Source organism: Hylobates moloch, unplaced genomic scaffold, assembly GCF_009828535.3.
Source record: "Hylobates moloch isolate HMO894 unplaced genomic scaffold, HMol_V3 SCAFFOLD_6, whole genome shotgun sequence".
NCBI classification, from domain to species: Eukaryota; Metazoa; Chordata; class Mammalia; order Primates; family Hylobatidae; genus Hylobates; species Hylobates moloch.
This window is the reverse complement of record NW_026652281.1, coordinates 57,628,723-57,654,928: the sequence shown is the minus strand read 5'-3', so window position 1 is coordinate 57,654,928 and position 26,206 is coordinate 57,628,723. Positions and strand designations below refer to the sequence as shown.

The 26,206-nt window shown below is 37.3% G+C and overlaps 1 protein-coding gene across 4 annotated transcripts; it reads right to left on the bottom strand.

The window, feature by feature from the left end:
* LYSMD3 (LysM domain containing 3) lies at positions 1-14,701 on the bottom strand. Of its 4 annotated transcripts, none has more exons than XM_032156844.2 (3): positions 14,496-14,701; positions 10,082-10,347; positions 1-3,777 (listed from the first exon to the last, which is right to left on the bottom strand). In XM_032156844.2, the coding sequence occupies exons 2-3, from the start codon at positions 10,334-10,336 to the stop codon at positions 3,649-3,651; spliced, it is 384 nt and encodes a 127-aa protein (XP_032012735.1). In that variant the 5' UTR covers positions 10,337-10,347; positions 14,496-14,701; the 3' UTR covers positions 1-3,648. The 4 variants fall into 4 exon arrangements, with proteins under 4 accessions (XP_032012735.1, XP_032012733.1, XP_032012732.1 ...); XM_032156842.2 differs by having other exon boundaries at positions 1-3,836; positions 14,496-14,697; XM_032156841.2 differs by lacking the exon at positions 14,496-14,701 and having other exon boundaries at positions 13-3,836; positions 10,082-10,668.
* Between the last annotated feature and the right edge of the window lie 11,505 nt (positions 14,702-26,206).

Sequence of the window (26,206 nt, the reverse complement as noted above, 5' to 3'; positions counted from 1 at the left end):
TTTTAGATTGAATAATAGAAACTTTATTACATGTTGCAGATCTTTCAAAATATGAAAAATAAGGGGCAAAAAATTTTAAAAACTGGTTTACAGACGTACATGCTAACATAATGTTCTACAGTTACATTTGTATAAAATACATTATACAAAAGATTTATAGATTTTGCATACATAAAAATTAAAGCATTCAGATATTTCTATGATCTAACAGTGCAATATGCACATACGTGGAAGAAAATACTGATTACCTGAGCAACATTTTTGTAATGCAAATTAAAAATGAATCCCATCAGTGCACCATTTAAATACAGACTTTAAAAAAACTCCACCTTTACCCTGTAACACTGACTAGATCCTTGCTGCATGATACTTCTAAAACTAAGCGTATCCTTCATATTTCCAACTAGGTAATTTTAGAAGTAGATACTTTAAAAAAGAACTAATTACTATGTAGTGGTTCATTTAAATAACTCTTCAGGACACTGAACCAAGCAGGTAGAGTCCAGAAAAAGAAAAGCTGTAAATAACAAGTCCTTTGGAGAAGAAAATTTAACGTGAGTCTTCTAATTTTTAATGTGGCCAGCAGTGTGTAACCATTTTTAACATATCTTTTGAAAATAGGAACCCCGTAACTTCCTAGGAGTGGGATAGCAAAGAAATTTTATTTTAATCCAGACTTCATAAAACTATCAGCTTTTTCTTTACTTGCTAACTCCAAAATTTTGAGTGAACCAAATGCAATGATTCTGCTGTTACTTTTACATTGCATACAAGTGCATGCGTGCATGCATGCAGACAGACACACATGTAAAGCAGCAAATTCAAATAAGGGTGTCAACACAATTAAAATCCACAATGTTAATAACTGTGCTTGTTCATTAGTTATACAAGGTAATTTGCATTTGATATAAACTTATATTAGTACTTTTTAGAAACTAAAATTATTCCAAATGTATTAAATGCTTAGAAAATTCATTTCCTTCCTAAACAGATTAGAACCGTAATTCAATATGTAACCTTTATATAGAATTATATGTAACTCAAATTTTATTCAATTAATTCAAATATATAATTTAAATATAGAAAAAAGAAAACTACCTGATGTGTTATAAGGATGTATATTTCCTTCAAAAAAGGATACTCTGCAAGACAAATGATTTTTAATCAACAAATACACCGCACACCTTATTCCTTTAAAAATAAGTTACATATTTTGGAAATCGAACCCATAACAATTTCAAAGTACAACTAGCAAAAATGTAAGGAATCACTGACTGTGATTTCATCAATTTGATGTAAACAAAGTTCTTCAAAGGACACCTGGCCTGTTTACCCTAAAATAATCTGCATTTTCTTCCTTAAAACCTCATTTTTCAGCAGGCTTAATGAATACAATGTAAACTGACCAGTTAACACTGAGCATAAATTATATCACACTCTTCTTTTCAAGAATGTCCAAGGCACATTAAAACTATATTTTAAATGTTTAATTTACTAAGAGAATCAATTTGCAACTTCCCTATTAAACACTTTTTGGTAATTGTCTAAGGTCCTCTAATATTTGCAAGGGCTTTAATGTTTGACTTCTTTGTCCTGTCTTTTCCTGATGGTCTTCTCCTGAAAGTACATAAAACTGCATTTGCCATAAATATTTACTTATTCTGAGTGAAATTTGAAATATATAAAATGACTTATCAAAAGCCTGAAACATCAACAATTAGGAAATAATGCCCAGAAAATGAGGTGGTATTATATATCTTAAGTATATATTCTATACAAAACAGGCAATCCAGACTCCACCAAATCTCATTTCTATTGAAGAATCATTCTGGTTACATTTTTAAAACACATACTTTTAAAGATTAAATGATGGAATCCGTATGCAAATGCTTCTTACTTAGCCAGACTGTAGCCGACTCAACAGATCTTAAAAAGAGGCACTATCACCCGATTTCAAGCAATGTATACACCTTTGGCCTTTGTTTCCCAATTTGATGCTATATATATAGTTCAGGAAAAAAGTCTAAATTGGGTATTTTCTCTTTGAAAAACAGGTTAAGGGATTACTAAATAATTTGTCTGTTACTGCTAATATAAAAGACCTCTACTCCTTTTTGCTTAATGAACCATTTTCTTCAACAGACCTCAGAGGCAGTTTTGACCCAATTATTTGTGCTTGATGGTGAAAATGGAGACAAATTTATACAGCCTATGTAACGAATCTGATTGGACCATCTGAAATAATGCTTAATTTTAATTCTGAAACTGGGATTTACTTACATAAAGCAGTAAGGCATTAAACATAATTAAGGCATGTTACTATATGTAACAGCAATGATTTATCAGAGTATGTAAGGAATTATTTCCTAAATAATGGTAATATGCACATGTTTAACATATTTTTCATCATCAAAACTACGAAAGTGCTTTCAAATATCAGAGGCAAATATAATCATTTCAAAAACAGATGCACAGAGGTGAGGTTAAAGGGTCTGTCCTAAAGAAAGCACTCGACAAAAATTACTGTCAGGTCTTCACCTATTCCAGTGTTCTACTGACTTCCCAACCATAATACATTATTTTGGGGTCTTGAAAATATTTTAATCTATTTATTGGCTTCTGTTGTAGGAATTATAAATCACTTTCCCCTTTCTCTTTGTACGTATGCTTTCATAGCACATGTGCTAAATGTATTTTTTAAAAGTTTCGAAGGGGTGTGTTACGTATGCTACCATGAATAATTTTAGAATCAAACTTTCTTGCAACTGAATATTTTGGGGGTTCATAGTAGTAAATTTTTTTCAGCTGCAGACATCTGATGCTATCATTCTGCATCATAAATTTAACATTAAACTTTTTAAAAATTACTTAAATAAAATTTAAACATACATCTTAAGAAAAATGATACATCTTCCAAGTTAAGCACTTCCTAAACACACATTTAAATTAATTTCTGCTTGAAACATTCACACACCAGATTTATGGATCAACTGCTCTCAACATCAACAACTAGTTGCTCGAAAAATTTTCAAAGTGTGAAACCCTTTTGTTAAAAACAAAAGCATCTTCAATCTCTCTAAATTCTGCCTTTGAAGCTATTATTGGATATAACTGATTCACCACATTCCAGATGCACATGTGACCACTAACATTTGATTATGAGCTAATTGCTATGTTTCATGTTGAGCAGCAGGTGACTGAGAATCTTGACTATACAGTTTATGATCATCTTGTTGGCTGAAATGTATTCCTTTAGTTGGCACAATTCCATTTTCCATTTCTCTCTGCTGTGATGGGGGTGTGATTTTTGAATGTAAATGTGAAGAGTCCACTGTTGAATGATGACTAACATCCACCTTAGCTAAAATTTCATAATACAACAAATAAAACACTGGTGTTATTATACCTACTATCAACATTATCACTACAGCTGTCCACCACCCTATTCCCCAGTCTGCTCCATAATAGGGATCTTTACGTTGAGGGTTTTTGTTATCAGGTTCAAAACGTATTTGTTGTGCTGTTAAGGCCGATACTACCTCATTGAGGTTCTCTCTCTTATTGTCTGTACACTTTACTATTTGTTCTATGTCTCGGTCTACTTCTTTTAAAAAGTTACCAGCTGAGTCACTGTAAGCAAGGGAATCATTAGCTGGCAAAATTTCCTGTTGTTCGGAAGAGTATTGAACAGATGAGTGACGTGAAGTCTGTCTTCCTTTTGGAGGACAAAGTGTTTCGGTCAAGGAACTGAACTTTTTTACTGGAATTTTGATAGACCTAAGGGCAAAAAAGTCTTGATCACTGATGAGATTGTTAACTCTCTTGATATCTGCTACCTGTAAAAAAAAAAAAAAAAAAAAAAAGAAAGAAAGCAACATACAACTGAATTCCAAATCAGAATAAAGGTAGCAATAGTCATTCATCCTAGTTACTTCTGGAGGAAAAAAAAAAGTTGAACTTAATTATTAGTAGTATTAAGTTGCACCCAGAGAAATTTTAATTTTATTTGTAGATGAGAATTCTACACCACTTTAGATCTACCAATCTCAGGAAATCACCAACTACTTTTTACTATCACCCATATAATGTTAGTAACAATAATTAATGCTATTGAAGTAGATTCTAGAATCCTTTGCTGTTTCCCTTTGTGCATCATGCATAAATACCACAGTCTTTCTGCTTGTAAACAGTTTGTGAAGGAAGGATTATGGGTAGTTATGTTCTTTATTCCAATTTGGAAACTGGAATATAGACAAATGCTACCCAACTAAAACTACCATATTTTATCAAAACTAAGATGCCATAACTCTAAGATGCAGCATTATTTTATGTATATCTAGGGGAAAAAATAAAACTTCACCAAAAATTGAAGATGGCACCATTCCAAAAAATGATGCTAAAATGTGCAGAAAAGTATATATTCCTTAAAATTTAAAAAATTAGTAATTTATCCCTCTTACTTCTGAAGCTATTTCCCTCCCAAACTTCTCAGTGTAAATGTATTATTAAACTACTTTCAAGATTAATCACTTTTATAAGCTTTTTCTCTATATATTATATATTCCTCAACCTGTTTGTATTATCCCATCCACTGTGAGATAACCTGTCTGTATATCCTATTCCACTGTGTTGGGGGAAGAGGGGAATGTCTGGCAGATTACCAATTGGTATGCCAGGCTCTCCCACCATCTATTAGTCCCATTCATTTCCATCAATACTTTAAAACCTAATCATGTATCACCTGATTGATGTCAGAGAGATACAGTGGGTCTAGTATGAAGCTTAGATTTCTGGTTTGGTCAACTTGATGGATGATGGCATTCACTGAGAAATGGAACACTGTGGAGGGTAAGAAGAGGATGAATGCAGATTTAGACATGCTAACTTGGAGCTGCTTGAGATACACAAGTGGAAGATGTTCAGGACAGAGTTGTAGATATATGTCTGAAACTAAAGAATGATCTTGGCTAGAGACACAGATTTGTGGACTATCAGCAAAAATATAATTGAAGTCGGCCAGGCGTGGTGGCTCATGGCTGTAATCCTAGCACTTTGGGAGGCCGAGCCAGGTAGATCACCTGAGGTCAGGAGTTCGAGACCAGCCTGGCCAACATGGTGAAACCCCATCTCTACTAAAAATACAAAAATTAGCCAGGCATGGTGGTGCATGCCTGTAGTCCCAGCTACTCGGGAGGCTACGGCAGCAGAATTACTGGAACGCAGGAGGTGGTGGTTGCAGTGAGCAGAGATTGTGCCACTGCACTCCAGCCTGGGCAACAGAGCGAGACTCCATCTCAAAAAAAAAAAAAAAAAGTAATTGAAGTCAAAGAGGTCAAAGAGTAGATAGATTCACTAGAAAAAGCCTGAGAGAAAAAAGCAACAAGAAGATCCCTGAAGAACTCCAACATTTAATGGGTATGCTGAGTAACAGAAATCCACAAGGGAAATTAAGAATAGCCAGGAAGGGAATATACGATAGTGGTTAAAAGCATGGATAACTGTGTTTGAAGCATGGCTTTGACACTTTCTAGCCATATGACCTGGGGCAAGTTGTTTAACCTCTTTGCCATTAAGGTTCCACACCTGCAATATGGCAGTAATAATACTACCTACATTATAGGGTTGAGGTGAACATTAATGATTTAAATGTTGTAGGACACTCAGAACAGTGATATACAATATGTCATATAAAAGTTAGCTATTATTAAATGTGAACAGTAGGAAAACCAGAAACCTGAAAAGTCAAGGTGGTCAAGCAGAGAGGGTCTTTAGGAGGGAGTAGTGAACAGAATCAACTGTAGATTCGTGATCAAGTACAATGAAGACTAAAAGAGGTCAAGCTGGAAAAATTATCTTGCAGTGTATGTGTGGGGGGATTAGAAGGAACGGGTTGAATAATAACTAAAAGATGAAACAGTAAAGATAAAGGGTGTTGGCCAGGCGCGGTGGCTCACGCTTGTAATCCCAGCACTTTGGGAGGCCGAGGCGGGCGGATCACGAGGTCAGGAGATCGAGACCACGGTGAAACCCCATCTCTACTAAAAATACAAAAAAAAATTAGCCGGGCGTGGTGGTGGGCGCCTGTAGTCCCAGCTACTCGGAGGCTGAGACAGGAGAATGGTGTGAACCCGGGAGGCGGAGCTTGCAGTGAGCCGAGATTGCGCCACTGCACTCCAGCCTGGGCGACAGAGCGAGACTCCGTCTCAAAAACATAAATAAATAAAAATAAATTTAAAAAAAAGATAAAGGGTGCTTTATCATCTTACTACCTTCACACTGTTTTGTCTTATAGCAAATGAAGATTCACTGAAAAATCCCAAAGTCTGACCCCATTCTCTTTAAATGCTCTTTTGCTTGGTACTGTGTACTCTTACTAACTACTTAATACTCTTTTTGAATTAGGGTTCCAAAGTTTAGTATCTACCTAAGTTATCTCCCTGAATATCCCTATAATGATTTCTATGCTATGCCAGATTCCTTAGTTGCATTCAAGATTCCAGCCTTGGACTTTTTATTCTTCTCATCACAGTTGTATAACTGACAGATTTTTAATAATTCTTAAGATTATTTCTAAGTGGAATATACTACTACTTACTGTATTTTTTAAATGATAAATCCTTTTATAATGATAAATCTTTTTACAATTTTTTTGTTGCTTATGCGCTCATCAAAAAGGAGCCCTGCTTATCTTAACTAATTCCGTTCATCACCTTTCCCACTATAGTGGCTGATATGTCCCCACCCAAATCTCATGTCATCTTGTAATCTCCAGTGTTGGAGGTGGGGCCTGGGGGAGGTGATTGGATCATGGAGGTAGATTTCCCCCTTGATACTGTCCTGAGTTGTTGTGAGATCTGATTGTTTAAAAGTGTGTGGAACCTCCTCCCTCACTCGCTCTTCTTCCTGCTTGAGCCATGTGAAAATGCCTGCTCTGGCTTTGCCTTCCGCCATGAGTAAAAGCTCTCTGAGGCCTCCCCAGAAGCAGATGCTGCCTGCTTTATGTACAACCTGCAGAACCATGAGCCAATTAAACCTCTTTTCTTATAAACTACGCAGTCTCAGGTATTTCTTTATAGCAATGTGAACACAGACTAATACAGTGGCCAATGCCATCTCTCCATTTAAGTACTTTTCATCATTCTCATTTCACATAAGCATTCAGCTGATATATCCTGTGATTTCCCCCAATACATTAACACTTCTTCTCTATCCTTATCACAAATACTTTAGTCTAAGTCCTGATCATCTTTATTATTCCAGTAATCTCTTTATTGGATCCCCTTCAATTCATCAGCAGGCCCCTCTGCTATTCTGTATCACTCCCGTTAAAACCCTACAATAATTGTATTCTCTTACTATACGGATCAAACTTTTCCACTCTGTATCACTCCTGTTAAAACCTTACAATATGTGTTCTCTTACTGTATGGATCAAACTTTTCCACAGTGTCTCAAAGCATTTCATCCCAAATAGTTTGTGCCACTCATTTCTGAAATACTTATGAAAATTCCCTTTGTTGTTTACCACATTTCCTCCTTGAAACCTTCTTCACATCACTGTTGAATGCCTGAAACATCTTTGCACCTCATTGGAAATATGACCTATTTTTAATTATTCAGATGGTATGTTAAATTTCCCTAAGAGAATTTTCTAGGTTCATTAAAAGAAAGCTAATATCTTATAAAACTACTGAATCACAAACTCTCCTCTCGGATCTTGATGTTTTTAGCCTTGTCTCTCATTTTTTTTTTTTTTTTTTTTTTGAGACGGAGTCTCGCTCTGTCGCCCAGGCTGGAGTGCAGTGGCGCAATCTCGGCTCACTGCAAGCTCTGCCTCCCAGGTTCACGCCATTCTCCTGCCTCAGCCTCTCCGAGTAGCTGGGACTACAGGCGCCTGCCACTACGCCCGGCTAATTTTTTGTATTTTTAGTAGAGACGGGGTTTCACCGTGGTCTCGATCTCCTGACCTTGTGATCCGCCCGCCTCGGCCTCCCAAAGTGCTGGGATTACAAGCGTGAGCCACCACGCCCGGCCTTTGTCTCTCATTTAAGTCTATTCCACCATCTACCTTCTATGACATATTCTGTAATTTATTTATCAATGGTCTTATTTATCTACAAAACATTTACTCACATGTTTATTTGTATTTAGAAATAAACTTACATATTTTCTGATTTAATAATGGCAAGAATTGATGTTGTCATACATGAGCAAGGTAGGAGGAAAAAACTACCCAGCTCTTATACCACATCAAAAAATTAATTTTAATAAAATATTTTATTAAATTTTAAAATCAAAATTTGAAATATGTTTTGATGAATTGTGAATTGTAATAAGAAATGGGAATTATTGCAATAGTTGCAAATGTAGAAGAAAACAACCTCATGACCCTAATTTTTTTAGAATATAAATATATATAAATACATTTATATAATATAAGCTTATAGACGTGTGTTCTTATTGCAGAGAAGTATTACAGGTAGCCAATAAAAGGTTTTTCAAGTATAAAAATACTTTACATCATGAAAAATTTGGGGGTAAGATGAAAATATTAATGAGAAAAAGGAATGATAAAATCTCATGCTATTAAAAAAAGAGCTCTCATATACACACTTTCCACTTTTTTAAAAATACAAATTTCAGGTAGCAAATCCTGGTGGAACTTAGAATTCTGTGGATGCATTTAAAGAGCACTCTAATTTTTAAATGTTTTATTTTTAAATGTTAATACAACATTCTGAAAATTATACCCTTTGTAACTATGTTAACTCATGTAACTCATGAGTTACTCGAGTTACATGTAACTATGTTAACTCATGCGGAAGAATTTAGGAAATTCACTTCAAAATGTGCAAGGAGGTACATAATACATGTATTTCAAAATTCTATTGGGAGTGTGAGAACAAAAAGTTTGAAAACAAATGTTCTAACCAGTTTCCATATCAATGTGGATATAAAAATATCCTGCTAAGGCCTCAAGATGGACATAATGACACAGACAGAAAATGGGTCCAAATAGAGTATAGTATCTATTAAAATTAAAAATACACCTTTCCTCTTATCTGGCAATCCCACTTTTGGGATCCATCCCACAGAAATAAAGTCACTGCCATTTAAAGATACAGTTGTGATGATATTCGCCACACAAGGTAAAACACCAAGAAAATCCTGAGTATCAATTAATAGGGCAATGGCTTAAAAATACTGGAACATTAATACTACAGACATTATACAACCATTTAAAGTAATCAGTTAGATCTATAAGGCTTTGAGAGATGGTCATGAGAGTGTCCATGATACACTAAAGAATGAAAAGTGCAAGTTGCAGAGTAAAATGCATAATCAAAGATTGCTAACTCCCCAAATACGTATATATAAATAAATACTTATGAGCACAAAAAAAGGTATAGCATTCCTACATGCCAAAGTGTTAACACTGGTTATCTCAAGAAATTTGGGGCAGGGAAAAGCTTTTCCTTACACATTTCCGCATTTTCTTACCATTTGAATAAGAAGATAACATAGTTGAGTGTTTTTCAAGACTGAAATTCGTGGATTTGGAAATATACAGAAATTCAAGTATTTGTTAAAATTTTAAAAAGTAAACATCTACAAATGTGACACAGATTTCTTCTTTTCTTTTTTTTTTTTTTTGAGATAGAGTCTCGCTCCATCCCCCAGGCTGGAGTGCAGTGGAGCGATCTCAGCTCCTGCAAGTTCCACCTCCTGGGTTCACGCCATTCTCCTGCCTCAGCCTCCCGAGTAGCTGGGACTACAGGCACCCGCCAACACACCTGGCTAATTTTTTTGTATTTTTAGTAGAGATGGGGTTTCACTGTGTTAGCCAGGATGGTCTCCATCTCCTGACCTTGTGATCCACCCGCCTCGGCCTCCCAAAGTGCTGGGATTACAGGCGTGAGCCACCACGCCCAGCCCATGTGACACAGATTTCTATGCAAAAAAGAATTAAGAGCAAAAAATGGAGAAAGGAATAAACAAGGTAAAAAAGGACATGGAATTTATTTCAGTGTGGGTAAACAAATAATTTATTCTGGATTGCATTATGTAATATTAAAACTTACCGTACAACAGTACTGAAGGGCTATTGCATTTAATGTATCTCCTTCTTGTATATCTTTTGTTAATACTATAATGTCGTCAAGTCTATCTCTTGATGTACTTCTTCGGACTTTCTCTTTTCCTCTGGATCGAAGCTCATACACTTCAGCATCCTCCTCCAGCATATCACTGTCTGAACAATTTGCAAATGCATGTACTTGACCACTTGACTGAACTCCTGGAAGAGGAAAACTACGATTCTGATGCCTCCCTGCCATAATGTTAAAATCTAGAGAAAAAAAAAAGCAGAGAAAATTTTGGAATGTAGCTGATCCAACTGACTGATTTGCATGCATCGTACATTCAGGACACAATCTTTTTGTTTTAATGGTTTTAGTTATTTAAACATTTAGGTTTAAGTTCTTTTTTGTTTTGTTTTGTTTTTTTGAGATGGAGTCTCACTCTGTCACCCAGGCTGGAGTGCAGTAGTGGGATCTCAGCTCACTGCAACCTTTGCCTCCCAGGTTTAAGTGATTCTCCTGTTTCAGTCTCCTGAGTAGCTGGGATTACAGGCGCCCACCACCACACCCAGCTAATTTTTGTATTTTTAGTAGAGACAGGGTTTCACTGTGTTGGCCAGGCTGGTCTCGAACTCTTGACCTCAGGTGATCCGCCCACCTCAGCCTCCCAAAGTGCTAGGATTACAGGTGTGAGCCACCACACCTGGCCTAGGTTCAGGTTTTACAACTGTTAAAGTACAACAAACATATTTGTCAGTGGAGATAAAGGTATGGGGAGAAGAGGTAATCTCTATTAGATCATATATCACTAAACACGTGGAGTAATTACACATTAACAAAGGCAAATTGCTATAATTTTTTTGGTAAAAATATAACATAAAATTAAATACTATAAAATATTACATTAAATATAAAATCATAAATTCCCCTTATTCTGAGTATGTGAAGAAAATCAGAGAAATAATTGTTATGTCTTAAAAACTTGTGACTAATTTATAGCTCTGATGGAATCAAAGCATGTTTTATATACACATAATACTTTTATGAATTCAAAACTTTGCAGCTTGTTCTGCATTTTAAGTTCATTCAGGATTGGAGTATCTTTCGTATTACTTCCTCCTGGACTTTGGTATTTATATTTAGTGCAGATATGCCTGCTATATAGGGTATGATTTTGCTTCCCTGGAAGCAGGAATTTTTCTTCCCTGGAAGCTTTTAAACCAACTTAGAGTCCTCATTAAATTCAATTTATGGTCCATAAAGACTGTGAACAGATTTTAGGTCACTGTGTTCATTTATACTTTAGAAAAAGCATTGTAAGACTGACTGGGAGCTGACCTAAGTTAAAAACATGCATCAATGAATACTTTTTGTTTACTTGCATACTCACTCTCAACTCACCATCATCAAGTTGATCTACTCGCATTAATTAGGAACACAAGAACCTAAAAAACTAATTCCACATTCACAGTTTTGGCTTCGTGTTAATTATTCACATAAGAACGGGCAGACTGCTTTCCGTTCTTGTTGGGAAAGATGAAGGGAAGCAGTAAGAAGCACTCTGGAGATAAAATACTTTGCACTTAAGGTGGTTCAGACATGAAGAGCGGGAGTAAATTAAGCATCACACCAAGATTTCTGATTTGCATAACAAATTGTGGTGCCATTCTCTGAGACATGGAAGAGGAGCTGGGGGAGTAGGTGCATGGCTATGATTATGAATTCCTCTAAGATAGTAAAAAGGAATGGCAAATAGACAAATGGGCTATATAGTCAAATTCAGAGGAAAGGTCTAGGTTAGAAATGAAATGTCATGACTAATCTGCACATAGATGAAAATGAATCTGTGAGTACATATATTACCTAGAGAGTATAGAAAAAGAAAAGAGGGCCCAAGACTGAGCCTTGAAGAAGTCCAACATTCAGTATCTTGGTGAAAGGAAATCAGCCTGAAAATATGGATAAGGAGTGTCCAGAAGAGGGAGAAACCATGGAAGTGTTATGCCATGGAAGCCAAAGCAAAATAACATCTCAAAGACTCACTATTTTTTGAATACTATGGATGAGTACCAAGTGAAACAGAAAAACAAACAAACAAACAAAAAAAAAACAACAGAAAAGACCAACTCCAAAAATCTGAGTATATAAAACGGATGACAATAAATTACAAAGGTTGAGGATCCCTAACCCAAAAATCCAAATCTTAAATACTCTGAAATTTGAAATATTTTGAGTGCTGACATGAAGCCACAAATGGAAAATCCACACCTGACACCTGACATTTCAGATTTCAGATTAGGAATGCTAAACCTGTACAGGTATTCTGGTGATGTGCTTAGGTATCCTGAACACATTATTTTTTCACTGTATTTATGGTATGTCTTTTTTTTTTTTTTTTACTGTTAAGCGCTTATGTGTGAATAAGTGTAAGAAAATGATTGCTTATTAGTAGCATATAAATTCAGAGTTAGGAATGACGGTGATGCCAAACAACCACAAATTTTCCATAAGGGTGGCTGAGATAGTGACACTTTTGCCTGCTGATGGTTCCAGGTACAAGAACTTTTGTGCACAAATTATATAAAATTACCTTCTGGCTATGTGTATAAGTTGAATATGAAACACAAATTTCATGTTCAGATGGGTCCCATCCCCAATGTATCTTATTATGTATATGCAAACATTCCAAAATCCAAAGAAATCTGAAACACTTCCTGTCTCAAGCATTTCAGGTAAGGACTACCCAACCTGTACTTTCTAGGCGTATACTTATCATAAAATGCTTTAAAACTATTTAATATAGTTGAATCCCACCCTTGAAAACCACTTTCTGACCTTGCTCTAATGGCAATATTATAATGCTTTAAAAGCTCAAGAGTTCCTATTCAGATAACACAGACAACTAATAGCTATATGTTAAGTAGATTATTTCAACTGTTCTCTGAAGTGCTACATTATTACCAACAACTAGGATTCCAAACTTGACAGCTATGAAACTAAAGAAAACTATCATATTTTATATCTCAAAAGCAGTTTTGAAGTCATGACCACATCTTTTCCTCCAAGGATAATAGTTTTATTTACACTCATTTAACCAAGTCTTTTTTTAATCTTGTGTCTTTAATCTAGGAAATGTCTTTGAATCCTGTAGATTCCAGGCAAATTTTATACATATGTATATTTTTCGGGGAATAATTTTTATTGCTTCATATTCTCAAAAGGCATCCATGATCAAAAAAGTTAAGACTTAATATACAGCAATTTACACGTGGCTATACCGACCTACTTATGCTGTCCCGTTAGACACTTTCACCCTAATAATTTGTTCTTAGAACTTCAAAATTGGCTGAGTAGTACAGCTAACTGAAAATCACTAAGCAATGCCCCAGCCATTTTAGATATTTGTTTCTATCAATCTGTCTCCACGATATATTTCTAAATATAATTTAAAGTTCAGAACTTCACCTGTCTCACTCTCTCTCCACTCCCCTTTATAATGAAATGCAGGCAGCTGACTATCGTGTTACCAAACTGGGTATCCTGAATGATCAAGAACTGGCTGTGTCTCCAACCGAAGTGAATAGACTGACCCAGGCAATCACGCCAGTCTACTACTCAGAGATTGGAAAGTACATAGTATTTAAGTCATCTGGCTCAATTCTATTCACCTCTCTTAATTCTCTTAGTGCAGGAAAAAGGCACGAATTCCCTTTCAGAAACCTGGAACAAGCCTGCGTGCTACATAGATTACGAGGGGCCACAAAACAGTGTTAAAGCATTCATCAGCTCAGTCTGTAACTGAAAATGGTTTCCCAAACACCTTCGTACCGTAGAACGGCTGCTGCTGGGTGTTTCGCCTTGACCTTCTTTAACTAAACAAGGAGCAGTAAGAGGGTCATAGGGCACAAGTTAAAGCTGCAAAGGGACAGAATCAAAGGCACCTTATCCGCTGCCACGGCCAATTTTGTTTTTTAAAACTTAATTACCTCCCCTCTGTATTCCACACGTCAAGTTTTTCTTTCCCTGCTATCCTCAGCGAGGATTACGTCTCAGATTCTTCTGTCACAGCATGACATTTGAACGATGTGACACAATGCCGTCAGCTAATATTTCACGACAACATAAAGTTGTGGGAGAAATGCCGTGTTTGGGTGGGAAATTAGCTGCCCCGGTAATCCAGCAGGTAGGCGTCCTTCCTCTGAGCCTCAGTTTCCCCGACAGTGTGACAAGAGGGCCTGGCAGGGCTGGTCTGGAAGTTCTTCCCTGTCTCGGGGGTGTCCGCCACACGGTCCGAGCCCGGCCTGCAGCCCCCACCACACCTGTGGCCGAGGGCTCAGCACCTCCCGTGAGGACGCTGCTGGGGCTCAACCCCGCCCTCCTGGACCGGGCCACCCTCACCTCCTGCCACCATCTTTACCTGTCCCCGTTAGCAGGGAGCACTCTGCGAGGAGATGGCCAAAAGCTCCGCCGCCGCCGCTGTCCCGGGTAAGTTCATGGCCGAGCCTCTGCTTTGGGATGACCCAGTCCGCCTCTGCCGCCAACGTCTCCGCCTTCCGGGCCGTACGCCGCCGCCACGTCCGCAAACCTGAGGTGCGTCATCGCGTCAAGTGGGCGGAGGTGGGAAGGGGCGGGGGAGGACGCGGAGGGCAGCCCAGAACGGGGGAGTCCAACCACCGGTCCACGCCCGGCACGCAGGCGCAGGGACTCCGCCGAGTCCCGGGGGCGGGTCCCATCCCCATCCCCAGCCCCGCCCTTGACTTCTCTCCTTCCCGCCGTCTCACTCCCCGCGGAAAGGATGTGGTGGCCAAGTTAGCGGACCGAACCCGCGACCCCCAGGGACCTACTGGCTGCGTCTTTGTCCAGAGTCCACACTGCCTTGGCAGAGACTGTCGGGGGCACCCTGAGGACGAGGCGTGGCTCAGGATGTGTCGGGGAGCTGTCTTGCATTTTTTTCTTGCTGTGCATCTCGAATTTTCTTTAGGGTGGGGAAGGACACCTCAAAAGCACTGTTGACATCAAGGTTTCAGAAAATTGCACCATGCTTGTTACCCTTTTCATGCTGAAGACTCCAGACTGCTGCAGAAGAGGCAAAATTCTGGAGAGAAACCCTTGGGGGACCCAGGACGAGGGTTGGAGGGGGTTGCACCCTTTGTGTTTTTAGGTGAGGAAAGTGAGCCACCTAGAGTCAGGCGCCAGGAAATGTTTTCCCTGGCTCGAGGAGTCAAGGGAGTCAACAAATTGTAATCTAACTTATTTTGGTTTGAAAATTAACTGAGTCATTGGTAGTCACCATTGGACTCTATGAAATATATTAGCTTGTTAAATAACAAACTCATGACTTCATACATGATTTTTATCACAAATGTATTAAATGAGTATGATAATGTGTTTGAATTTATGTATTACGTTGGCAAAAAACCCGCAATTACATTTGCACCAACCTAATAAATGAATGTAAAGGATTTAAATGACTCTGATGTCTCTTAGTGTTGACATTAGAGACGTTGCACTCAGACGACCATGCTAACTGTTAGGACAATATCCATTTTAGGCACAAATAGCTGGGGTGCAGGGTGCAGAGCAGTGCTTTTCAGAATGTCTGAATATTTATACATTACAAAGCCTTTGAAGCTTGGTTTTAAATTGTTTTTCAAAGGGCATGTTTTTGGTTTTCTGGTAAGTGCCTCTGCAAAGGTTAGGAGTTTTGCATTGCAATAGTTTTCTTTTATTAGCAGGGATAGGCACTGTACTCCCCAGCGCCACAAAAAGAACTGCAGAAGAAGACGACTTTTTAAAAAAGTTTCTCTGAGTTGTTCTGTGTGTTGTTGCCCTCATGACACCCCTGTCTGTAACCATTTATCACTGAGACATTTTCTCATCAGCAGACAAAGGATATATTCCCTACTTGATATGTAGGACTTCGGCTGCTTAGCCCTCATGAATGTTAATGGGAATACAACTTTCTTTCTGTCTATAGGTTACTTTTCTTATTTTAATGTCAATAGACAGCGGAATTAATGTGAGAGCCAAAGTGATAGATTTCAAGCACTTCTATAGGACCGATACCTGTATCCTTCATATAAATAACTTTCTCAAAGATATCTGCATGCTCTTGAATAGTTATTTGTATTTAACAAGGATGCAAATATTAAACTTTTTATAAAATGCAAGGATAGGATTATATTTTATTATTAGATTATACAAAAGAAGCGGTTAGAGTGAATTTTGGCCAAGTTCCAAAAAGTCGGCCAGTAGGAATAAGCATTTTGTCTTTGAGAGAAAGGATGTCCCCAGTGCTCAGCAGAGCCAAAAGGATTTTTAGTGTTTCAAGATCTCATCTGACACAGTTTCTGTTAAAACGCTATAGATGAAAGAATATGTCATTTCTAGGAATATGTGTTTTAGTCACTAACGTTTAGTTTTTGTGAGTTGCCCTAGAGTAGAAGTTGCACTGAAGTGAGAGTGTAAATTGATGCAACCTGTTAGGCAATATCTATCAAAATTAGAAATGCAATTGACTGAACTATTACATTGCTAAGTAATTACCTTAGATTTACTTACAGATACATATGTGCAAGATTTAACAGATATGTTCAGGAATGTTTGCACAGTAATAGCCAAAATCTGAAAACATTTTAAATGTTTATCAGTAGTTGACTGATACTTCTGTTACATTAAAACAATATAATGTTATACTTGGGTTCAAAAGAGTGAAGTTATTCTGGCATTTGCTGATTTATTCATTCATTTACCTAAGAAGTTTTTGTTGAAGAAAAAACAGTGCTTAAAAAGACAAATTCCCCTTACTTAGGGAGCTTGAATGACTGAAGCATATAGAAAGATCTTTAAAATGTATTTTAGTAAGAAAAAAATAGGAGGTGTGATATTATTTCTATGGAATAAAATTTTAAATAAGCATCCCTCATCCTACCCCCTGTACCCCACCGACACACATATACACATACACATACACATACACATTCACACACATATATATGCAGAGAGATGCACTTAATTTTTCTATCTGGAAAGTCACTCAAGGAATTTTAACAGTGGCTGAAAAGGACTAGACATGGCAGGGGAGTAGGCAGGAAATTTTGCCTTTTCCTCTTAGAACTTTCTATATAGACTGAATTTTTATTACTACATGCTTTTATTATTATATTAAGAATTAACATATTTTATTTTTAAGTAACTGGACTTGCTTATTCTGGAGCTAACCTATAGTTAACCATCCATCTCTTAGTCACTCCTGAGTCTGTTTGTACTTTGTATTCAAGTGGCAAATGTCTGGAGAAAAGAACCAGAACAATTCTCTTATAAATCAAAAAATGAAAGGGTAACAAAACATTGAATTCTTTTTACATGCGATATATAACCAAATCTGTAGTATGATCTTAAGGACAGGGTAGTAAAAGGAAAGTTAATCAAGTTTCAACTCATATAAATTGATTATTCTACAAAATAACAGATTAGATTTTAAACTGAAAAATACTCCAAAGAAAAATAAGTGCTTTTCAAAATAACGAATCAAAGAAATGAGCTTCTGTATGTTTCTTACTAACAGATTGCTCATTGATCAGTATATATCATTGCCAAACACACTATTCTGCATGGAAAGGAAGGAAGCCTCCATGACCCTTGCTATATACCCCATCAAGTAAGTCAAGGAGAAGAAGGTAGATGGAGCCAAATGGGATAGGACTCTGTCGGCCATTGCAAGGACTTGGGCTTTCACCCCGAGCAAGATGGGAAACCATTGGAGGGTTCTGAGCAGAGAAGGTCATCATCTACCTTTTAAAAGGATCCCATAGGAAAGTGAGGGCAACAGCAAGGAGATCAGTTAGGAGGAAATTGTGGTAATTCAGGTAAGAGGGAAGATGTCTCAAATTAGGGAAAAACATCAAATGTCATATTGATGTGGATTAAAAATACTTGATTTAAGAATATTTTTCAAAGCCCCCGAATCTATGAGGATGCTCAATTTTAGTTTTAAAGATATTTTTCACTAGTTCCTTCTTGCGTACTTTGATTAGTGACTCTGTACGAGGGCCTCTTTTCCACATTAATTCTAAATAAGCCAGATTTACCACTGTAGCAGTTGTTGGATCTAAGTAAAGTTTCCATTCTGCCCTCTCACCATGTTTTCTTTTATTTACAGTTAAGATTGAGCTGAATTTTTTCCCCTTCTTCCAAGCCTTAATCCTATCTGGCTTCTAAATCCCTTCAGAATTATTTGAAGCAAAGAATGCCTGCTGATTTCAAAGAACATTTTACACTTGGACTTACTTGATGGGGTATATAGCAAGGGTCGTGGAGGCTTCCTTCCTTTCCATGCAGAATAATGTGTTTGGGAATGATATATACTGATCAATGAGCAATCTGTTAGTAAGAAACATACAGAAGCTCATTTCTTTGATTCGTTATTTTGAAAAGTACTTATTTTTCTTTGGAGTATTTTTCAGTTTACAATCTAATCTGTTATTTTGTAGAATAATCAATTTATATGAGTTGAAACTTGATTAACTTTCCTTTTACTACCCTGTCCCTAAGATCATACTACAGATTTGGTTATATATCGCATAACAATATAAATGAATACCTGTTTTATAAAGATTTCTAATTCGATTGTTTCAATCATTTCATTGAAAGATAAATATTACTACACCAATCTTCTAAGGAAAATTTCTTGTGTGTTATTCCTGGCTTTGTATAAGATAATGTTTATAGGCATTGTATTTAATGCTGATGCAACAGAAGGCATTATATTTAAAAAGAATGGCTTTATTGTATACAAATATTAGGATTGCTTGTAAGGCAAAGCCATAAAAGCATTGTATAATCTATTCTAGCAAAACAGATATGCTAGCCGTTTGACTTTATTTGGTTTTAGCAACTGAACAGGATAGAGTTTCGAAATGAATATGGCGAAAATAGGCAAAAGGATTTATAGTAAATTTTTTCCTCCTGCTCTGTGTTACCTCCCATGAGCCTTGTCCACCTTTTTCTCAATATCTGCCATTACTCATTAAAATTCTGGTTTCATAAAAACTACAAGTAGAGACTGCTGTTGCTGGTTGTATGTGTGTAATGAGAGCATTCAAATGCATTGCTAAAGGACTGGAAAACACCAAAAAGGATTATGATAAGAATGGTAACAACAACCACTTTCAACATGTATAAAGTTAAGGCAGTCTGTGCAAAACTGACATTTTGATAACTATACAAGCTGTTCTCAAAGTATGATCTCAGAACCCCTGCCAATCCCCAAGACTCCTTAGTAGGGCCCTCGAGTATTTTCACAATAATTCTTAGAAGTTATTTGCCTTGTTCACTGGGTTATCACTTGCACTCAAGTTATTCCTGCACAGCCACAGGAGATGAGCCCACAGGGAGCCAAATGGGATAGGACTTTGTTAGCCATTGCAGGGACTTGGGCTTTCACTGTGAGCAAGACAGCAAACAACTGGAGGGTTCTGAGCAGAGCCGGTGATCATTTACCTTTTAAAAGGATTTCATAGGAAGGTTAGGGCAGTAGCAGATCAGTTAAGAGGCAATTGCAGGCAGGGCGCAGTGGCTCATGCCTGTAATCCCAGCACTTTGGGAGGCCGAGGCGGGCGGATCACAAGGTCAGGAGATTTAGACCATCCTGGCTAACACGGTGAAACTCCGTCTCTACTAAAAAAAAAATGCAAAAAACAAAATTAGTTGGGCATGGTGGCGGGTGCTTGTAGTCCCAGCTACTCAGGAGGCTGAGGCAGGAGAATGGCGTGAACCCCGGAGGCCGAGATTGCAGTGAGCCAAGATGGTGCTACTGCACTCCAGCCTGGGCGACAGAGCGAGACTCTGTCTCAAAAAAAAAAAAAAAAAAAAAAGGCAATTGCAGTAACTCAGGCAAAAGGGAGGTTGACTCAAATACCACTTTAAAAATGTTCCTTGATTAAGCAATAAATATATATTTATTGTATTACATCTCAGTCCTGGAGGCAGGATGCAGTGGCTCACACCTGTAATCTCAGCACTTTGGGAAGCTGAGGTGGGTGGATCACCTGAGGTCAGGAGTTCGAGACCAGCCTGGCTAACCTGGCAAAACCCTGTCTTTTCTAAAAATACAAAAATTAGCTGGGCTTGGTGACATACGCCTGTAGTCCCAGCTACTTGGGTGGCTGAGGCAGAAGAATCACTCGAACCCCGGAGGCGGAATTTGCAGTGAGCCAAGATCATGTCACTCCACTTCAGCCTCGGTGACAGAGTGAGAGTCTGTCTCAAAATAAATCTCAGTCCTTGAATATATGGCTTTTATTATTCTTTCTGATGAAATGGGAAATGCACATGAAGTTCTGCTGTATGTCAAAGTAATACGGTTGTCTAAGAAAAAATCTGGTGGCCTTGTTTGAGTTGGGAACTGAGCAAACGGTTTTTATCAAAGGACACTATTTTTAATAGAAAGAATGACTGACAGAGAAACTATGGTTGGCTGGCACAGTGGCTCATGCCTGTAATTTCAGCACTTTAGGAGGCTGAGGTGAGAGGATCAGTTGAGCCCAGGAATTTGAGACCAGCCTGAGCAACACAGGAGACTCTCATCTCTACAAAAATAAAAAATTTTAAAAATTAGCTGGTCGTGGTGGCGCATGCCTGTGGTCCCAGCTACTCGGTAGGCTAAGGCAGGAGGATTGCTTGAAGCTGGGAAGTTGATGCTGCAGTGAGCTGTGATCATGCCACTGGATCCCGGCCTGGGTGCCAGACCCTGTCTCAAAAACAACAACAAACCAAATATGATCAGTAAGACTTGGATATTTGATGGACATTTTCTTGAAAATGAGCAAAGTAAGCCAGTTACTTCCAGAAAAAAAAAAGACAGTAGTTGCTACCATTGATAAAACTCAAGTTCTCAAGCAGAAATTAGAATTTTAGAAAACGTTTATTGCCTCTATGATGGTTGGCAGCTTCCCAAAACTAAAAGGATTTTGTGACGAGATTAGCGGTGATATTAATAATGTAATTTTTCAAATATTGTATATATTGAAATTTGTCAAGACTTGGAACATCTGCATGACTCAAGGAACAATATTTTCCAAATAAGTAATGTAAGATGCTAAAAAATCATGTGCAGATAAAAGATCCATTTAAAGTGTAAGGCCAAAGATTTTAATGTGACTGATTTGAAGAAAAAAAAACTTGCTGCTATGGTTTTATAAACCAAAAATTGACAGAGGCAAATCTAATTGAATAGAGGTTTATTTTGCCAAAATTGAGGATGTGCCTAGGAAAAAGAAACACAAGTTACAGTAAGATCTGTTACTTGTGCTTTTTCCAAAGAGGGTTTTGGAAACATCAATATTTAAAGTGAAAGTAACAAGCAGAAGGGAAAGCAAAAAAAGGAGGATGGATAGGCAGCAAGGGAAGTGGTTGCATTGTTGTAAACACTCTGATTAGCACTCAGTGAATCTATGTTTTACATACAAAAAGAAGGTGGTAGATGAAAAGTCAATTATGTATTCTTCTTGTGCTCTGTAAGTTTACATTTTACACAAGATAAAGTAAGCATGTGAAATGACAGCTCTCTGTTTGGACAAAAAAGGAAGGCAAGTTTTATGTCACTCAGTTCCCAAGCTTAACTTTGCCTTGGTCATAGTGAGTTTGGGTCCTGAAATTCATTTTTTCCTTCACAACTTCAAATGCTACATTGCAATTTACCTTTAAGAAGCTATCACTGAGTCTTGGTATAGTATCGAAGAAAAATATTCACAATTTTCTGAAAAACTATTAAAATACTTTTCCCTATTCTAACTATGTATCTGTATGAGGCCAGATTTTTTTCATCTACTTCAGCCAGAACCACATATAGCAACAGACTGAATTCAGAGCAAATACAAGAATTTACTGGTCATTATAGCTAATAAGTGACTTCAGTAAAGTTGCAAGATATAAGATACACACACCCACACAAAATCACTAGTATTTCTGTACACTAACAATGAACAATCTGAAAAAGAATCTAAGATTGTAATAGCATCAAAAAATACTTGAGTACACTCTTATCAAGAGATGTAAGATTTGTACACTGAAAACTACAAAATAATGCTGTAGGAAAATAAAGAATATCTAAAGAAATGGAAAAACCTGATGTGTTGATGGATTGGAAGAATTAATATCAATAAGATGACCATGCTTCCTACAAATATCTACAAATTCAATGTAATTCCTATCAAAATCCTACTGGCCATTTTTGTAGAACTGAAAAACTGATCCTAAAACTCATATCAAATGGCAAAGATCCTGAATAGTCAAAATACTCTTGAAAAAGAAGTACAAATTTGGAGGATACACAATTTTAAATTTCAAAACCTACTACAAAACTACAATAATCAACAGTGTGATTCTGGCATAAGGATGTTCCATGGTGGCAGGTCTATGCAAGACTACCCTTAAAAGTCTGAGGAAGCTGAAAGGCCAAAGAAAGAAAAAAAGGTATCCAGTTTTTCAGAAATAAACATTTATTAAGGATTTATGAAGAGAATCATGTCTGTGTCTCGGGTGGTGGTGAGACAAGGTGGTGGATACCAGCACCTTCACTCCTAAGGGATAATATACCATAGGGAAGGAATGTATAGGACAACTACAGAGAAAGGCAAGAATACCATAGTAATCTCTTGAAGCACAGGATTTATGGTCAAGGTTGTTTTGACCTAAGGACAGGATTTATGGTAAGTACATGCTGTTACACAGGAGCAGTAGATAAGATGAAAATACTAGAGGCATTCCTGGAACTGGGGTCAATCAGAAGTCAACATGGCAGATTAGCATCAAAGATGAAGTTGCTTTAGCCTTTACAGATATACATATAGATTAATATTGTAGAACTGAAAGTTCAAAAATAAAACCATGCATCTATGGTCAACTACTCTTTGACAAAGATGCCAAGACCATTCTATAGAGAAAGAATAATCTCTTCAACAAATGATGATGGGATGCCTGGATATCCACCCACAAAAGAACCATGTTGGACCCCTACCTCATAACATATACAAAAATTAACTCAACCTGGAAAAAGACCTAAAAATTAGAGCTAAAACTATAAAATTTGTAGAGGAAGACATAGACACAAACAGTCATAATCTTCGATTTGGCAATAGCTTTTTAAGTATGACACAAAAGAATAAACAACAAAAAGAAAAATAGATGAATTGGACTCCATCAATACTAAAAACTTTTGGGCATCAAAAACACTACCAAGAGAGTGAAAAGACACCCTATGAAATGGGAGAAAATATTTGTAAATATGTATCTTGTCTGGTATTCAGAAATATAAAGAACTCTTACAACTCAACAACAAAAAGACAAATGACTCAATTAAAAAATGGGCCAGGCTAGGTGCGGTGGCTCACGCCTGTAATCCCAGCATTTGGGAGGCCAAGGAGGGTCGATCATGAGGTCAGGAGATCAAGATCATCCTGGCTAACACAGTGAAACCCCGTCTCTACTGAACATACAAAAAAATTAGCCAGGCATGGTGGCACATGCCTATAGTCCCAGCTACTCAGGAGGCTGAGGCAGGAGAATTGCTTGAACCCAGGAGGCGGAGGTTGCAGTGAGCCAAGACCGCACTACTGCAATCCAGCCTGGGTGACAGAGCAAGACTTGGTCTCAAAAACAAAAAAAAAAAAAAAAGAAAAAAGAAAAATGGGCCTAGAATTGAACAGGTATTTTTACAAAGAAGATATACAAATGACCAAAAAGCATTTGAAAAGATGCTTATTGTTTAGTCATTAGGAAAATGCAAATCAAAACCACAATGAGAAGCCACTTTGTATTCACTAGGCTGGCCAAATTTTTTTAAATGGAAAATGAATATTTGTAAGAATGTAGAGATTGGAACTCTCATACATTATTGGTGGGAATATAAAATGGTGCAGTTGCTGTGGAAAACAGTTTGGCAATTCTTCAAAAAGTGAAAAATAAAATTACCACATAGCAATTCTACTCCTAGGTATATGCTCAAGAGAATTGAAAACAGGTGTTCAAACAAAAACTTGTACATAAAGTTCATTACAGCACTGTTCATAATAGCCAAAAGGTAGAAACAAATCAAATGTTCATCAACAGATGAATGGGTAACAAAATGTGGTAAACACATACAATTTGAATATTATTCAGCCATAAAACAGAATGAAGTACTGCTATATGATACAACATGGATGAACCTTGAAAATATTATGCTAAGTGAAAGAAGTGAGACATAAAAGGTCACACACATTGCGTGATTCCATTTATACTGTAAAATCTAGAATAGGCAGATCCATAGAGACAGAAAGCAGATTAGTTGTTGCCAGGGTATAAGGAGGGAGGAATAGGAAGTGACTGCTTAATGGTTACAGGTTTTCCTATTGAGATGCTACAAATGTTCTGGAACTAGATAGTGATCTTAGTTGCACAATATTGTGAATGTACTAAATGCCACCAGATTTTACACTTTAAAATGATACATTTTATGTTATGTGTATTTTACCAAAATTTTTTTTAAAAGAATCCAGCTATCTTCTATTAAGTCAGACATTAAAGAGATTTTTAAATGATAAATAATGCCACTGATCTCACTAAATATTTTTGTTTTCGAAAATATATTTTTCATAAAATATGTTATTTCAATTAACATGAAATCAGTTTATTTTTAATTGAATTAATGAATAGATACATAGAAGTTGTGACTAAAAAGTTTGAGACCCACTAAGTTGTTGTTTAAGGTGTAGCCTCAAAGGTATCTAAGCCAAGTTACTGCATGGGTTTTAATGTTCAAAAGATTTTCTAATATAAGTCAATTGTGAATCAAAATGTTACAGATTAAAGCACAACTAAAAAAGATATTCTCTGATCATATTAGCTACCAAAGTGTAAGCTAGAAGTTTAGAAACTATATTTGTTGGAGGCATGCTCTGTAGAAAAGAGTGGGGAAGTTGAGGAAGGGCAAAGTTGGAGATGGAAAGCAGCAGAGTAGGTTCCATCTCTACAGCTGGAATGAAGGTGGCCAGGATGATATGGTTTGGCTTTGTGTCCCCACCCAAATCTCACCTTGAATTGTAATCCCCAGGTAATGAGGAAGGGACCCGGTGTGAGGTGATTGGATCATGCAGGCAGTTTCCCCCGTCTTTTCTCATGATAGTGAGTGAGTTCTCACGAGATCTGATGGTTTTATAAGGGGCTCTTCTCCCTTTGCTCTGTCTTCTTCTCTCATCTGCTGCCATGTAAAATGTGCCTGCTTCCCCTTCTGCCATAATTGTAAGTTTTCTGAGGCTTCTCCAGCCATGTGGAACTGTGAGTCAAGTAAGCTTTTTTTCTTTATAAATTACTCAGTCTCCAATATGTCTTTATAGCAGTGTGAAAGTATATCAATAGACAGGGACAGAATAGTTACAGGGACCCGTCAGGATGAAGGAAAAAAAGTTATAGGAGCACAGGCTGTGTCAGCCACTGAAGTCATGGATTGGGGTGGACACTGGGAATGGCGAGTGGTGTGTAAAGAGGGTGTTGGCCTAGGAAATTCATGATTCATTGCATTAATTCAATTTGACGTTCATGTAATAGGTTTAAATGTATTTTTTCTCTGTTTTCTAGCTGTCTGTGCTAATAACACAGAGCTTACGCTTACTGATTATTGTGTCAAGTATTGTTCTAAGATTTATTATGTGGATGGCACTATTCTTTTTATTTTTAATACAATTTTTGAGGAAATATTTGAGAATAAGCTGCAGATATCATGACACTTCACCCTTAAATACTACAGCATATGTCTCCTAAGAACAAGGACATTCTTCTACATAATCACAACACAATTGTAACTAAAAAAACATAAAATTGATACGATATTATTCTCTTATATTCAGTTCATATTTAAATATCCAAGATTACCCTGATTGTGTCCTTTATCTGGTTTCCTTTTTTTTTTTTTGAGACAGAGTCTCACTGTGTCACCCAGGCTGGAGTGCAGTGGCGCCATCTCTGCTCAATGCAAGCTCCGCGTCCAGGGTTCACGCCATTCTCCTGCCTCAGCCTCCTGAGTAGCTGGGACCACAGGCGCCCGCCACCACGCCTGGCTAATTTTTTGTATTTTTAGTAGAGACGGGGTTT

Bases quoted from the DNA above. Each gene is read 5' to 3' on its own strand.
- LYSMD3 (XM_032156841.2), bottom strand. From the start codon at position 10,414: ATGCATGCAAATCAGTCAGTTGGATCAGCTACATTCCAAAATTTTCTC. The intron at 3,837-10,081 runs GTAAGTTTTAAT...TTTTTTTTACAG, and splicing joins CCCTTCAGTACTGTTGTACG to GTAGCAGATATCAAGAGAGT.